Source organism: Rhea pennata, chromosome Z, assembly GCF_028389875.1.
Source record: "Rhea pennata isolate bPtePen1 chromosome Z, bPtePen1.pri, whole genome shotgun sequence".
Classification (NCBI taxonomy): domain Eukaryota; kingdom Metazoa; phylum Chordata; class Aves; order Rheiformes; family Rheidae; genus Rhea; species Rhea pennata.
This window is the reverse complement of record NC_084702.1, coordinates 41,240,952-41,253,408: the sequence shown is the minus strand read 5'-3', so window position 1 is coordinate 41,253,408 and position 12,457 is coordinate 41,240,952. Positions and strand designations below refer to the sequence as shown.

The following is a 12,457-nucleotide window of genomic DNA, read 5'->3' as shown; positions in this document are numbered from 1 at the left end:
TGTGACATTAGGAATCGCTATAATTATCACATCACAGTGCCTATTCTGAAAATATTTAGTTTGGTATTAGGTATTAAAATTCTAAAAATAGCTTAAAACTTTTTCCGTCTAATATTTTTTCAGCAAGCAATAGCAAATCGTTTTTCCAAAAGAAATGCAAGCAGTGTTGTTATAGTACCTCAGTTGAATTCATACGTATGAATCTTCATGGGCTCATATGCATAAATCGTATTTGTGTTTTTCTGAAATATCACAAATTATAGTAGAATATACTTTTTTATCAACTTTTTTATTAATATGAAATGTCTGATGATAATACTGAAAAGGTTTTTTTCTAGAGACCAGTTTGTGATATTGTTTGAACCAGATTATTGAAACCAAACAATATAGAAACTACCAATATTGCAATGTAATCATATTGCTTCCAGCCAAAACATGGATTTAAAAAAAATTATCAGTTATTTCCTACATGTAACTTCCATTAAAAATTTAGCTATACCAGAAACTGGAAGTAATTGGGAATAAAAAGGAATCTGTTTTGTTATTTAAATAGAATGCTGTAGGAATAGAACCCTCAAAAAATCTGTCCTGCTGTTCATGTTCACTAGAAATATCTCAGAATCAAAGAAAAAGTTTGTATTAAATTACTGAAGCTTTCTTGACTTGCTGTTTAACTGTTAAAACTAGTATTCATAATGATGGAATCTTTTTTTGAGAAATGTGAATCCTACTTCATGGCCGTATGTATTTTATATGAACCTTGAATCTGCTGCAATAGTAGGAAATAAACAAAGCATAGAGCAATACGTTATTCAGCAAATATATTTAGGCCTAAGTTTGTGTATGCTGATCATTTGTTGATGGAGGTATACAAGTGAGTCAGATCACAACAGTGCAAGGGTTACATGACAGGATTCTCAGTGGGTCTGAACACCTGAATTCTGCCAAAGTAAAAGCAAATTAACAGACTTCTTACTGAGATGGTTTTACAAAAATAAAATACTATAATGTCTTTGTGTTTAGAAGTAGGTGAAGAGAATATTAAGTGGAATTGAAATTTAGAAGGGAAGTGGGTTTATTTCAGGCAATACAATAATGTTCAGTATTTTATATGCAAGTGGAAATAATATAAACATGCTAAGGTGCCTTTTATATTTGTTTCATCCAGTGGATGGTGTACCTAATGATAGCAGTGATAGTGAGATGGAGGACAAAACAACTGCTAATCTGGCAGTACTGAAGCTAGACGAATGGCTCCATTTCAAACTGGATCCTGAAGTAAGTAATGTTTTGGCTTAATGCTTGTTTTTTGAAAAAGAATATTTGTCTTTGTATTTATCATTTATTTATTATGTATTTATTATTTAACTTTTTATATATTTATAGAAAATTCTTAAACATTCAGATAGTAGAAAATTTCCTTTAGTAAACAAAATTGTGTCTTTCTTTCACTAAGAGAGTGATTAGAGCTAGCTCAAGATGGAGCTAGCTTTGAGATAATATTGGAGTAACATAAGAAAGGCCAGACTTAACAAAAAGAAAATAATGCATAAAAGATAGAAACCTTAATGTTATTGAGAAATTCTGCTGGTTGTTTTAGGAAGAGAAGTTGCTTATGAATTATAAAATGCTTAGACCATTCAGATCAAACAGTAATATTGTCTTTTATAGAGATGTTCAAATGTGGGTTTAGTTTTTTGAAAACTAAAGCATATTTTGATAGCTTGGAAATTAGACCATAGTGTTCTAAATTCAGTCATTGCATTTGAGCTGAAGTCTGCCTTAGAAGAAAGGTGTCATTTAGAACTGATCTTTTTTTCCCCAGGTATGAATGAAGTGAATTTTAAAGTGAGCAGTAACAAATCCTGCAAGTTTACAGTATGCTTGTGAGTTTGGTGCGGAGCTAAATGAAACAGAAGGTTTTTAAAATAATTTTAGATAACCCTAGAGAGGAAAGGATAACTTCTGAAAAGTTTTCTTCAAATGATCACCTCCTTCAACCCTCCTTTCTCCCCCCGCAATTTTTAGTGTTGCCAGCCAAGTTTGGATCCCTGTTCATTTTAGAATGCCAGATACTGTCTGCTCAAGAGAGACACAGGCAGCCTGTGTCTGGCTGATCTAATTTTGATCAGTCTTTAACAGAGTTAAAATTCATTACAGGCTGCTGGTTTGCTGTTGCAACTCAGGCAGAAGTGGCATAGCTTGTTTCTGCGTCGTATGCGAGCCCCTTCTAAACCGTGGTCTCAAGTTGATGAAGCAACTATAAGAGCAATTATAACTGTTCTAAGCACTGAAGAACAGTCTGCAGGTTTGCAGCAGCCTTCAGGAATTGGGCAGAGACCAAGACCTATGTCTTCTGAAGAACTTCCTTTAGCATCTTCATGGAGGTCAAGTAACAGCAGGAAAAGCTCAGCAGAGACAGAATTCTCTGATGACTCTCCTAATGCTGAAAAGTAAGCTCTCTGAAGCCTTCTAGAGATAATACGTGGTAATTTTTGTAGATATAAAAGCAGCACTTGTATTTCTCCTAGTGATTAAAAAAAAAAGGACTTGCATGTGCTTTGTAACAGAAGGGTGACACTACAGTTGGGAGAAATGCTGCTGCCCTACATTGTGTTGTAGTTGTGATTTCACTGATAAGTATTTCATGTGCAAGTCTGCTGTTTGAAAGGACAGTCAGTCAGAATGTATTTTCCAGGAAATCTGATCTCTGGAAAGAAGTAGTGGAAGAGCTATAACCCCAGCATTCAAAAACGATGTATAATAAGTAATTTTTTTTAAATGAAAGTACTTAATGATTTGTAATTATTGTAATGCATTATAGTTGTGCAATAGGCTGATGTTTAGCTGTCAGTTGCACTGTGACTGCTTATTAAACTCTTAATGTGTTAAATTATCCTAAATCCACCTTTACCTTTTAGGGTTCTAATGAAATCTACGCCTCCGGCATTTCACCAGACACAGAAGTACAAAGAAAGAAGCATTTTGCACTCCAAGCGAACATCAGATGACAGATCAGATCAGTCATCAGTGAAGTCTACAGACAGCAGTAGTTATCCTAGCCCATGTGCCAGTCCTTCTCCTCCCTTATCTGGAAAGGTAGGGTTCTCATAAATAAATTAACCCACTCTTCAATATTAATTGTATTTCAGAAATAAATTAGCAGATATCTTTCATCAGCTGTCTTATATTGATAAATTAAGAGCCTAAAATAGATTTTCATTTTTTAACCTGCATAATACTATTTCTTTTTGGAACTTAATTCTAGACTAAATATGCTTATTATACTAGTTAGAATCATAGAATAGAATCATAGAGTCAGTAAGGTTGAAAGGGACCTCTGGAGATCATCTAGTCCAACCTCCCTGCTCAGCAGGGTCACCTACAGCATGTGAGACAGGGTTGCATCCAGGTGGGCCTTGAAGATCTCCTGAGAAGGAGACTCCACAACCTCTCTGGGCAACCTGTGCCAGTGCTCCGTCACTCTCACAGGGAAGAAATTCCTCCTCACGGTCAGGCAGAACTGCCTGTGCTTCAGTTTCTGCCTCTTTGCAGAATGCTGAGTTAAAACCATCTAGAACAGAACAATCTGTTTTTTTTTTTAAAAAACTTTCTGTAATCACTAGTGAAAGTATATTTATTTTCTTGCTAAATTAATATACAGAACTTGCATTTCTCTGAATTTTCCTTTTTGCTCTGGATTCTGCTTCCCTCTGTCTTTAATAGCATGCATTAAGACACTGATTCTCTTCAAATTTGGAGTTATCTGCCTTATTATGAGTGCTTGTTTTTTTTAGAATAGTTATTTTGGCAGAGCAGACTTTTTTTTTTTTTTTTTTTTGGAGTTACTGGCTTAATTCTCCCTGCATATTTGAATAGTAAACCACAGAATGATGAGAAGAAAACCTTTTGTTCCTCTAGGCACTGTCTCTGCAGAGGCTTTAATAATTCCTCTTAAATCTTTCAAATTTTAAGTTCATGTGGTGTAAAAGGGGGGAGAATTTAGGTGTCTTCTGAAGGTGAGAAATTTGAATAGTCTACCTTAGGCTACAGTCTAGAGCAGTTAAGTTTGTCACCTGAAGGTGCGTAAAACTTGAAAGAATTATATTTAATTTCTAAACTGCTACACTACTCTAGTACTTGTTTGGAGAGCCTCTTTTCAAAATGACTCATTACTTTGGGAAGTGTTTCAGAAATGTAAAATAGATTTGAAACGCATTTAAAAACCAAGGCAGACGGTACCAACTAAAACTTTCCGTATTTCTTATAGAATCTAGAGGTGGAAGGCAGGAATGTAATCAGAGCTTTTTTTTTTATCTTCATGCACTAAAATGCTTTAAAACTAAACTTTAGAACTAAAGCCTTCTTTATTTTATTACAGTTTGTTTTAACTTAATTTTTTTCTAGGGTTCCAAATCTCCTTCACCAAGACCAAATATGCCAGTTCGGTACTTCATAATGAAAAGTAGCAACCTGCGAAACCTTGATATTTCTCAGCAGAAAGGTATATGGTCTACTACACCAAGTAATGAGCGAAAACTAAATAGAGCCTTTTGGGAGAGCAGCATGGTTTACTTAGTATTTTCTGTCCAAGGATCTGGGCACTTTCAGGTGAGTCCCTAACATTAAACGTTAGCTTTGGCTGATGGTTTAAGATTGCAACAGATGACTGTGCATAGTGTGGAGGGTTTTGGTTAGGATTTCTGACCATCTAAAAAATGGTGCAGGAAAGCAAGTGTATATGGTTGCTAAAATGAAAAACTGTTTCCTTCTGCTCTGAAATACACCTTTTTGGGTAACTCAGCTTGTCACTCAAAGCTAAGACTGAACTACCTCTGGGTTTCTTCAGTAATGCTTTATATCCTAGGTTAATCCTTAAAAAGAATTTTTTTTAAAGGCAAAGCAGAGGTGCAGTGCTCCAAATGCTACTCCTTTTTTTTGTACGCAAAAATTAATATTATACAGTAATAAGCAGTTATCAAATGGCAGCTTTCTAAAGTCAGAAGACTGCCAGATGTATTTATAGTAAACTTCAATAAAATCTGCTTTTTTGAACAGGAAATTTCTAAAAGCTAGGTGACTGGGAAGTCGTGGTCATTTTTTTTTGCGAAGGTGTCCTGACTTCACAATTGTTTAGGTCAGAAGGTGTGATCAGTGTGACCTGTTTTGAGAAAACAAACAAAAATACCCTACTGCTGTATTTTACTTAATACATTCTAGTTAGCAAACTAGTCATCACCAAAACCTAAGCAATTTCGAATTAATGGCTTTACCTGGTAGCGTGAAGTTGTGTTAGCTTGTTGTAGAGAGGCCAAACTTGGTTGTCCCTAGTAAACAAAGCTGAGCTCATCTTGTTATATAAACCTATTCATAAAAGTCATTTATAAACTTAAAACATAATGAAGTAGCTGAAGTACAGCAGTCTTGGTGATACCGAATCATAGGTATCTCCCATCATAATCTTTCAGTGGTAAACACAGATGTACTATTGGAAAGTTATTTTCATCATGGTGGTTGTAGTTTTCTGCTCTGTAATAAGTAAATTGTAAATGGGCTGTTTTAGGTGCACTCTTAAAGGAAAAAGAAAGAGTGAAAGGCTTTAGTTTGCTAAAATCAGGAGTGTAGGTGGTTGATGTTGTCTTGCCCCCAGTTTTGGCAGTTCACTGGACATCCATGGGAATGTGAGCCTTATGTTCCTAATTACATACTCCTCTAGCATGTGTCTCTTTCTTCCTCTTCTCCTTCTGCTGATTTACGTTTTAAATCTGGCTTGAGTTATCCAGGATTGCGTATCTCACAGCAGTAATGTGTATTGGCAACTAGAGAATTCAACAGAAAGAGTGTCTTTCAAATTTGCCAGAATATTTGACAGCTCCCCCGACTTCCCCCTTCAGGAGAGATGTCCTGCTTAAATAAGAGTCAGAAGCAGTCCTGAATTTGTGGTTTTTCCCCTGCCCCTCCTCCCCTCCCGGCTTCTGGACGTTTGTCTTGTTGGAATTTCTTCCCACTTCGAAGAAGAAGAGAACTTTAACTTGTCTCTTCTTCAGGAAGAACAGCTATACTCTCTTAATACTATGTAAAAGTTTGTTAAACCAGAGGGGAATGGGTAAGAAGAGAATGGATTCTCTCTCTCTCTCTCTCTCTCTCTCTCTCTCTTTTTTTTTTTTTTTTTTTTTTTTTAACAGTAATTTCCAGGGTTTAACTGAGACATTCTCAGTGGTCAAACCCTCGAATGCGTATTTCAAATGGGAAAAAAGATTGGCAGTTCTTGAAATGTTTACAGCTAGAAAATTATTTAGCTGTCTTGCTTCATGGGGAAGAGCATGTCAATCACTTTGAAACTAGTTTGAAAGTTTAGTGTGAATTCTGGAGTGACCAGCTGTCCTAACTGTGTTTTTTCCCTTCGTATTTCAATTCTTTACTTCAGGGTTTTGCTAGAATGTCTTCAGAGATAGGACGTGAGAAAAGTCAAGACTGGGGATCTACAGGTTTAGGAGGTGTATTTAAGGTGGAGTGGATCCGAAAAGAAAGTCTTCCTTTTCAGTGTGCACATCATCTGCTCAACCCTTGGAATGACAATAAGAAAGTACAAATAAGCAGAGATGGACAGGTAATGTTAGTCCCTCATAGAGTCTCCTTTACTCAGAACTGTTTGTTATTTTAGTTTCTTTAGAGCTGACATTTCTGTTAACTCTCTTCATGTATCTATTAATCTGAATCATAGTTCATTCTCACTCTGGTGCTTAGGTGTTACTGTTGAGGAAATGAAGGTTTTACTGTACAACAAGAAAATGTATATTTGATAGAAAGAGCCTTACTTAGAGTTTTTATGCAACCGTGCCTTTGGAACAGTAAGTCAGACTATGGAAGCTATATTGATTTATCACCCTTTGTGTATTCTGCCTTAGTTGTTTAAAAAGATGTGGAAAACTTTTTTCATACTCCTTCTTGTTTTGGGGAGGAGGGGTGGAATTGGAAGCACCAATTTTATTTTATTTTTTTTCCCACTTGTAAACAGATGAATAGGCAACTTTTAAAATGTAATAATCGAGCATGTTAATTCCTTGGGAAAAAATCGTTAAGTATAACTGTAAGAGAATAATACAGCATTAATTCAGAAGGCAATTAAAGCTGCCCACCAACCGTGGATATTGACTGCTGGCTGTCAGTTGACTGCTGTGCTGACTTTTTGAGTTATGAACAGCTTTTCTGAAATATCATTTAGTTTTGGTTAGGGTCATATAATCTCATAAATCAAAGCAGCCTTTTGGTTAATATATGTCCACAAAAATTAAAATTTTCCAGAATTTGTAGTTTTGTTTGTGGAGCTCTTCAGTTCTGTCACATCCACATAAGTGCTCAAAATTGCACATTTGAGTTTCCTCTGAAATCTATAGGGAATCCTGAAATTTGAGGTAGAAAGAGCTTAGGACAAATTCTCTAATCTGCTAAAGCCAGAAGCAACTACAAGTAGCTGGAAGAGAGTTAACACAGGAGCTCTCTATGGCAGTTTCTGTGACCTCTTCGCTTCTTCAAAAAAAGGTACAAATATCTCCTTGATGTTAGACACTTGTTCGGAATTTTTTGTATCTTCTTCTTGCTTCACTTCCCCAAAACTTCTGTTGTTGTATGAACATACCAGGAGCATGTGATGATGATGATTTGTAACCGTATTTCTGCTATAAGGTGTGGGAGTTTTTTTTCCAGAGACAGGAAGTCTTAAGGGTCATTATGAAGCTAGTTTATATTAATGTTGTCCATGCTTCCATTAAGAGCTGCTGTGTTACTTGTGACCACCTTTCCAGGTTCTGCATCACACTCAACTGAATTAAGCTTAAATCTTTGCTCCTTAGCTCAGAAGCAAGTAACCTACAAACGGTACAGGATGTATGGCACATATGGTCTTGTCCAGTCTAATTTTTTCTCCAGAACTGACAGCTTACTCTGAAAGGAAGAAATCCCCCAAAAACTCTGAGCCAGTTGTGAGATATGATTAGTAAAGGGAATGAACTCTTTCAAAAAATCTAAAAGCAAGCACTGTTAACTTTAGCTGTTTTTTGTAAATGGTTTCTGTGTATTTCGCATTAGCAGTGTGAATAACTTTCCTAATTTCCTGCTCATTTCTAGGAGCTAGAACCACAGGTTGGAGAGCAGTTGCTACAGCTTTGGGATCGTATTCCTTTGGGAGAGAAAAATTCAGCTGATTGACCATATAAAGTAATGTGGCAGAGGTAGATACTTCATGCGTTATTCACTTTATTGTGATAGATAGTGATAGAAGAAAAGTTACCTATGTATAGTGTATTGTTAGAGTATTTGCTTTTCCTTTGCAGTTCGATGAGGAACAAGTCTACTTAATTTTAATTTTTTTCTTTCTCTTGATTTTTTCAGCTATGACTGTCAAAATGTCGTTTATAACCAGTAGAATCAGCAGTGTGCCTATGATACAAAGATGAGGAAGAAGCTGGTGCAACAAGCTCTTGAAGTTGTTGGTAATGCTCTACAGCTAGCACTGGAAAAATAGAGGGAATTCTGTTGGTTTCAGTATTTCCCTATGATAACAAATGTCGTAAGTTTTCACCAGGCTGTTCTTGACTGAATGACAAAATTTTTAGAGTAAGATATTCAGTGTGCAGTTGACCTTTAAATACATGGTTAAGTTCAAATGAAGTTTAAAACAATGGAGCATTTAAGTTCATTATGGGCTTAGTCATACAGCAGGTGGTTTAAATGTATTGTTTACATTTAAACAGTCCCAACACAGTAAAAACTATGAGAGAAACCAGTGTAATATTAATTAGTCTTGCAGTTTGCTTAAAATGAATAAATGAGAATAGATGTTTCCAAATACATTTGAAAATTCCATTAAGTACTTCTCGAACTTTCATATGTTCAGTGTGAGAGAGCAAGATATGTTCAGACAGCTAGGTAGAAGGAGAATGTCAAAGCTTGGTTAAGTACATAAATGAAAGGAGCACGACACTTCTTTGAGAGAAAGAAGTTGGTCCAACATGTGTTTCCAGTTTATCTCCTTTAAAAGGTAGTCTCACTTTAGTAAGCTGAAATAACCTTTCAAAAGGCTGATGAGAAGGGATATTCTAGTAGATCACTAACATGTCCATTGTTAGAAAAAGTTTTTTGTTTTTACAAAAAAATTACCAGTAGAACTTTTTTCATCATTTAATGTAGCCCTTTTACTTTCTTTTTATATCTCTTGAAATTTATCTTCTATACTACTACTTCTTTTTTAAATTATTATTATCTTGAGATTTTCATTAGAGGTTAAATTACTACAGTGTACGGGTGATATAAATTCACTCTGCTCACTGTCTGCACTTACCTTTGTGGTAACTCTTGGAATAAACTGAGAGCCTTCCTCCTTCTGAGCAGGCCTATGCTCTTAATGTTTCCTAGGAATATTCACGCAGAGTTCAGGGTACACTGTGTGTTCCTTTGTGCTCACTGTGTGGTGACTTCCGTACATAAAGAATAGGCTTTGTCTTCGTAAGAGCGAGTGAGTCCCGAGGCCTTGCTTTCCAGCAAGTGATAATACCCTTGTTTGTATTTTTCCTGCCTCGTATCCATTCTCTGGTATGCATTGGGCTTGTTGCTGTGTTGTATGGCTTTCAAGCATGTATGCAGGAAGTTTCTGTAGAATTTTGGGCAGATGGAGGAAAAAGAATTATAGTTTTTTTTTTTTTCTCTGACCTTCAAATATGGTTGAAGCATGATTAGGTGTGCTCTCCTTTCAGTATTTAATAGTTACTGTTTAAAAAAGAGAGGGAGAGAGAGAAAGATTTAAATTCTGGAAGGGAGAACAGACCTACATTCAAACAGTCATACAAAAGTCATGAGTGGCCTTTAACAGTAAGTAAGAAGAAATAGGTTGTAATATCTTTATGCTTTTTTTTTTTCCAGGAAAACTTTATGTTGTAGATGATTATCTACATCAACTAAAACTTTCAGGGTATCTCCTGATTTTTACTTTATGTGTGTGTGTGTGTGTGTGGTTTTTCTTTTTTTAATTCAAATTAAATTCAATTTTCAGTTTAATAGATATGATTTGAGGTCATAAACAATTGGGTCCCATTCTATGTCACTGCTTATGTTTTGCCAGCAATGATTTTAGAGCTTATGTTTTTGTATTTGACTGTTTAGTGTTTTGAAATACAAAAGTCTGTAATAAAGTTGTCTTTAATTTTAGTTTTGGTTTTAAATTGTTGTTTTGCAAAATGAGCTTTATAAAATGTTTTCACTAAATTCAATGGTAAGACTGCAAGAGTTAGCACTTAAAATCCAATATTCTACAGAAAAGTAAGATTGTACTCGGTTTAAAACTCTAGGAGGGAAGGTAGGAGCTAATTATGTACTGCGACTTAAAACTGTACACTTACCTTTCACTTTCTTTGTGAATGTTTTCATGGTGATCAGACTTCCTACAGTCGGTTTCAATTTACCAGATAAGCAAATATTTTAAAACAAGGTTCACATGATTTTGCTTGTTTTACTAATTTTAGTACTGACAAAACAGGATAAATCAATGTCCATGGTGACGATGTTTGCATGTTATTTTCTGGTTCTAATAAGCTGACGATTTGTTGTTCCGTTGAACTTACCTTACTTTACTGTTTGTATTTTCTGCCTTCTCTTTCTTCCCATGAAGCTGCACATATCTTCATGGATACATATTCAGGATTGTTGCTGTCAGTATCTGAGTAAAAGCTGAACTCAGGGAAGACTAAATCGGAGTTATGTCTTGAGCACAAATCCAAAGGACCTGCCTTGATGTTAGGTGAGGCATAGAAAGGTCCTCTGTAATGAGATGATTATGCTAGCTTTTAAATGATGATATAAAAAAAGAAGTTTACCTCTGATTTATACAATTGTAAGCTCAGTGCTATGGTGTATCAGTGCTTCCGACTAACTGTTGAGACCACCTTTACAAGACAAAATCAACAGTAGTGTGTAGTTAGAATTGCTGCTGCTCGTTCTGTGGACTTCCGACATTCAGCAACAGTGTTGTATGATTTTGTAAAACTGAAAGTAAATGCTTTTTCTGTAAACCGCAATACTGCAACTTGTCTATGCTACAGTCTGCAAGGAGTATCGTATAGTAAATGTAAATGTTTTCATTTTTTATTTTTGAAATTACTAGGAGAGGTTATTTTGAACTAAGAAACACTGAACAATGTGATACATGGTACTCTTGTTTTGCTGTGCAAGTCACTTGCAGACATACTTTTATTTCTAAATAAAAATACAGAAGAAAGATGTATTAGCCTTGTGTGCTGTCAGTGCCTTTTACATCTAAATAAGCAGCTGTTTTATGGTAGTACCATAGTAATAGATATTTTTGAATGGTAACTGGTCATACAATAGCATAAATTATTTCTGGATAAGTCTAGCTGGTATTCTCTTGGATTCTCTTTTTAAGCACTGTTTTGATATAATCTAAAAACATGTCTATATTAAAAGATTCTACTCTTGAAACGCAGTGGTAAGTGACCTTCATTTCTCAGATAATCTCCCTTAATTTTCTGTATTGTCGTCTGTATAAATTTTGCCAGGTTTCATCTGGTGGAAATAAGTGTGTTTTTCTACAGACAGACATTACTTTGAATCTACGCCAAATGACTGTGCAGCAGTAACCTTTCTGATTGTTCTTTTTGAAGTCCTCCTTTGGGGTCATGTTACTTTATTGAATGTTTTGGAAAGTAAGTGCTATTTTGAGCTATCAAGCAAATTCCAGTTTTCTGAGACTGTATATTGGTATCCTTTGTTTTCACTCTGCATCTTGCATCTTCCTGGTCTCCAAAGAGATTATCTTCATTGCTGTGTGTAGCAACTAGAAGTATCATCAGTGTCTGGAAGAGCTCCAGGGCTCTTTGGGGTAGAAACAGCAGACAACTTAGAGAAGCTGGCTCCTGTTATGACAAATGGAACAAACGGGCCATTGCCATCTTCTGTGCAATAGTAAGAGCCTCAGTTTGGAGGTTGCCAGCTAGGATTTACTCTGATTCAGATGCAGCCCTCTTGCAAGCTACATAATTATGCCAAAATATTAGAGTGAGGAGGGAAAAGAAATAGGGTTGTAGATTACAGCCGCATGTTTGCAAAGTGTGTTTGTTCATGAGCAAAGCTAATCCGAGCAGTGATGATTTGGGATAACTCTCTAGTGATACTACTCAAGAGAGTAGACCAGAGCTGTACTACTGTCTCAAAAGAAAATGCTGAGATGTGCTGACTCCTGAGTAACGTGCTTCTGAAAATGAAGTAAAAATGGCAAGCTCTTTTGCCACAGATAGGACTTGGCTCCTTTCTCTAAAAACCTGTTTTTTGTTAACTTGTAGCCTGTTACAAATGTTTCTTTGCATATTTGCTTTTTTGCGTTTATTTTCTTTTTCTGCATTGCTGACCTTATACCATTTCTGCTTCTTGATCACAAAATCTGCAAAGG

General features: G+C 35.7%; 1 protein-coding gene across 2 annotated transcripts in view; it reads left to right on the top strand.

Moving 5' to 3' along the window:
• YTHDC2 (YTH N6-methyladenosine RNA binding protein C2) overlaps positions 1-11,431 on the top strand; it is a 33,583-nt gene extending 22,152 nt beyond the window's left edge. Inside the window, exons 24-31 of one of the 2 annotated variants that reach the window (XR_009961191.1) lie at positions 1,169-1,278; positions 2,161-2,453; positions 2,922-3,099; positions 4,408-4,611; positions 6,428-6,610; positions 8,128-8,231; positions 8,392-8,569; positions 10,664-10,679. Coding sequence is in view for 1 of the 2 variants with exons in the window: in XM_062599985.1 (XP_062455969.1) it covers positions 1,169-1,278; positions 2,161-2,453; positions 2,922-3,099; positions 4,408-4,611; positions 6,428-6,610; positions 8,128-8,208 (1,049 nt within the window). In the remaining variant the exon portion in view is untranslated. Of the gene's footprint in view, positions 1-1,168; positions 1,279-2,160; positions 2,454-2,921; positions 3,100-4,407; positions 4,612-6,427; positions 6,611-8,127; positions 8,232-8,391 lie in introns of both variants that reach the window. The other variant, XM_062599985.1, reaches the window with a different exon arrangement.
• Positions 11,432-12,457: the final 1,026 nt, after the last annotated feature.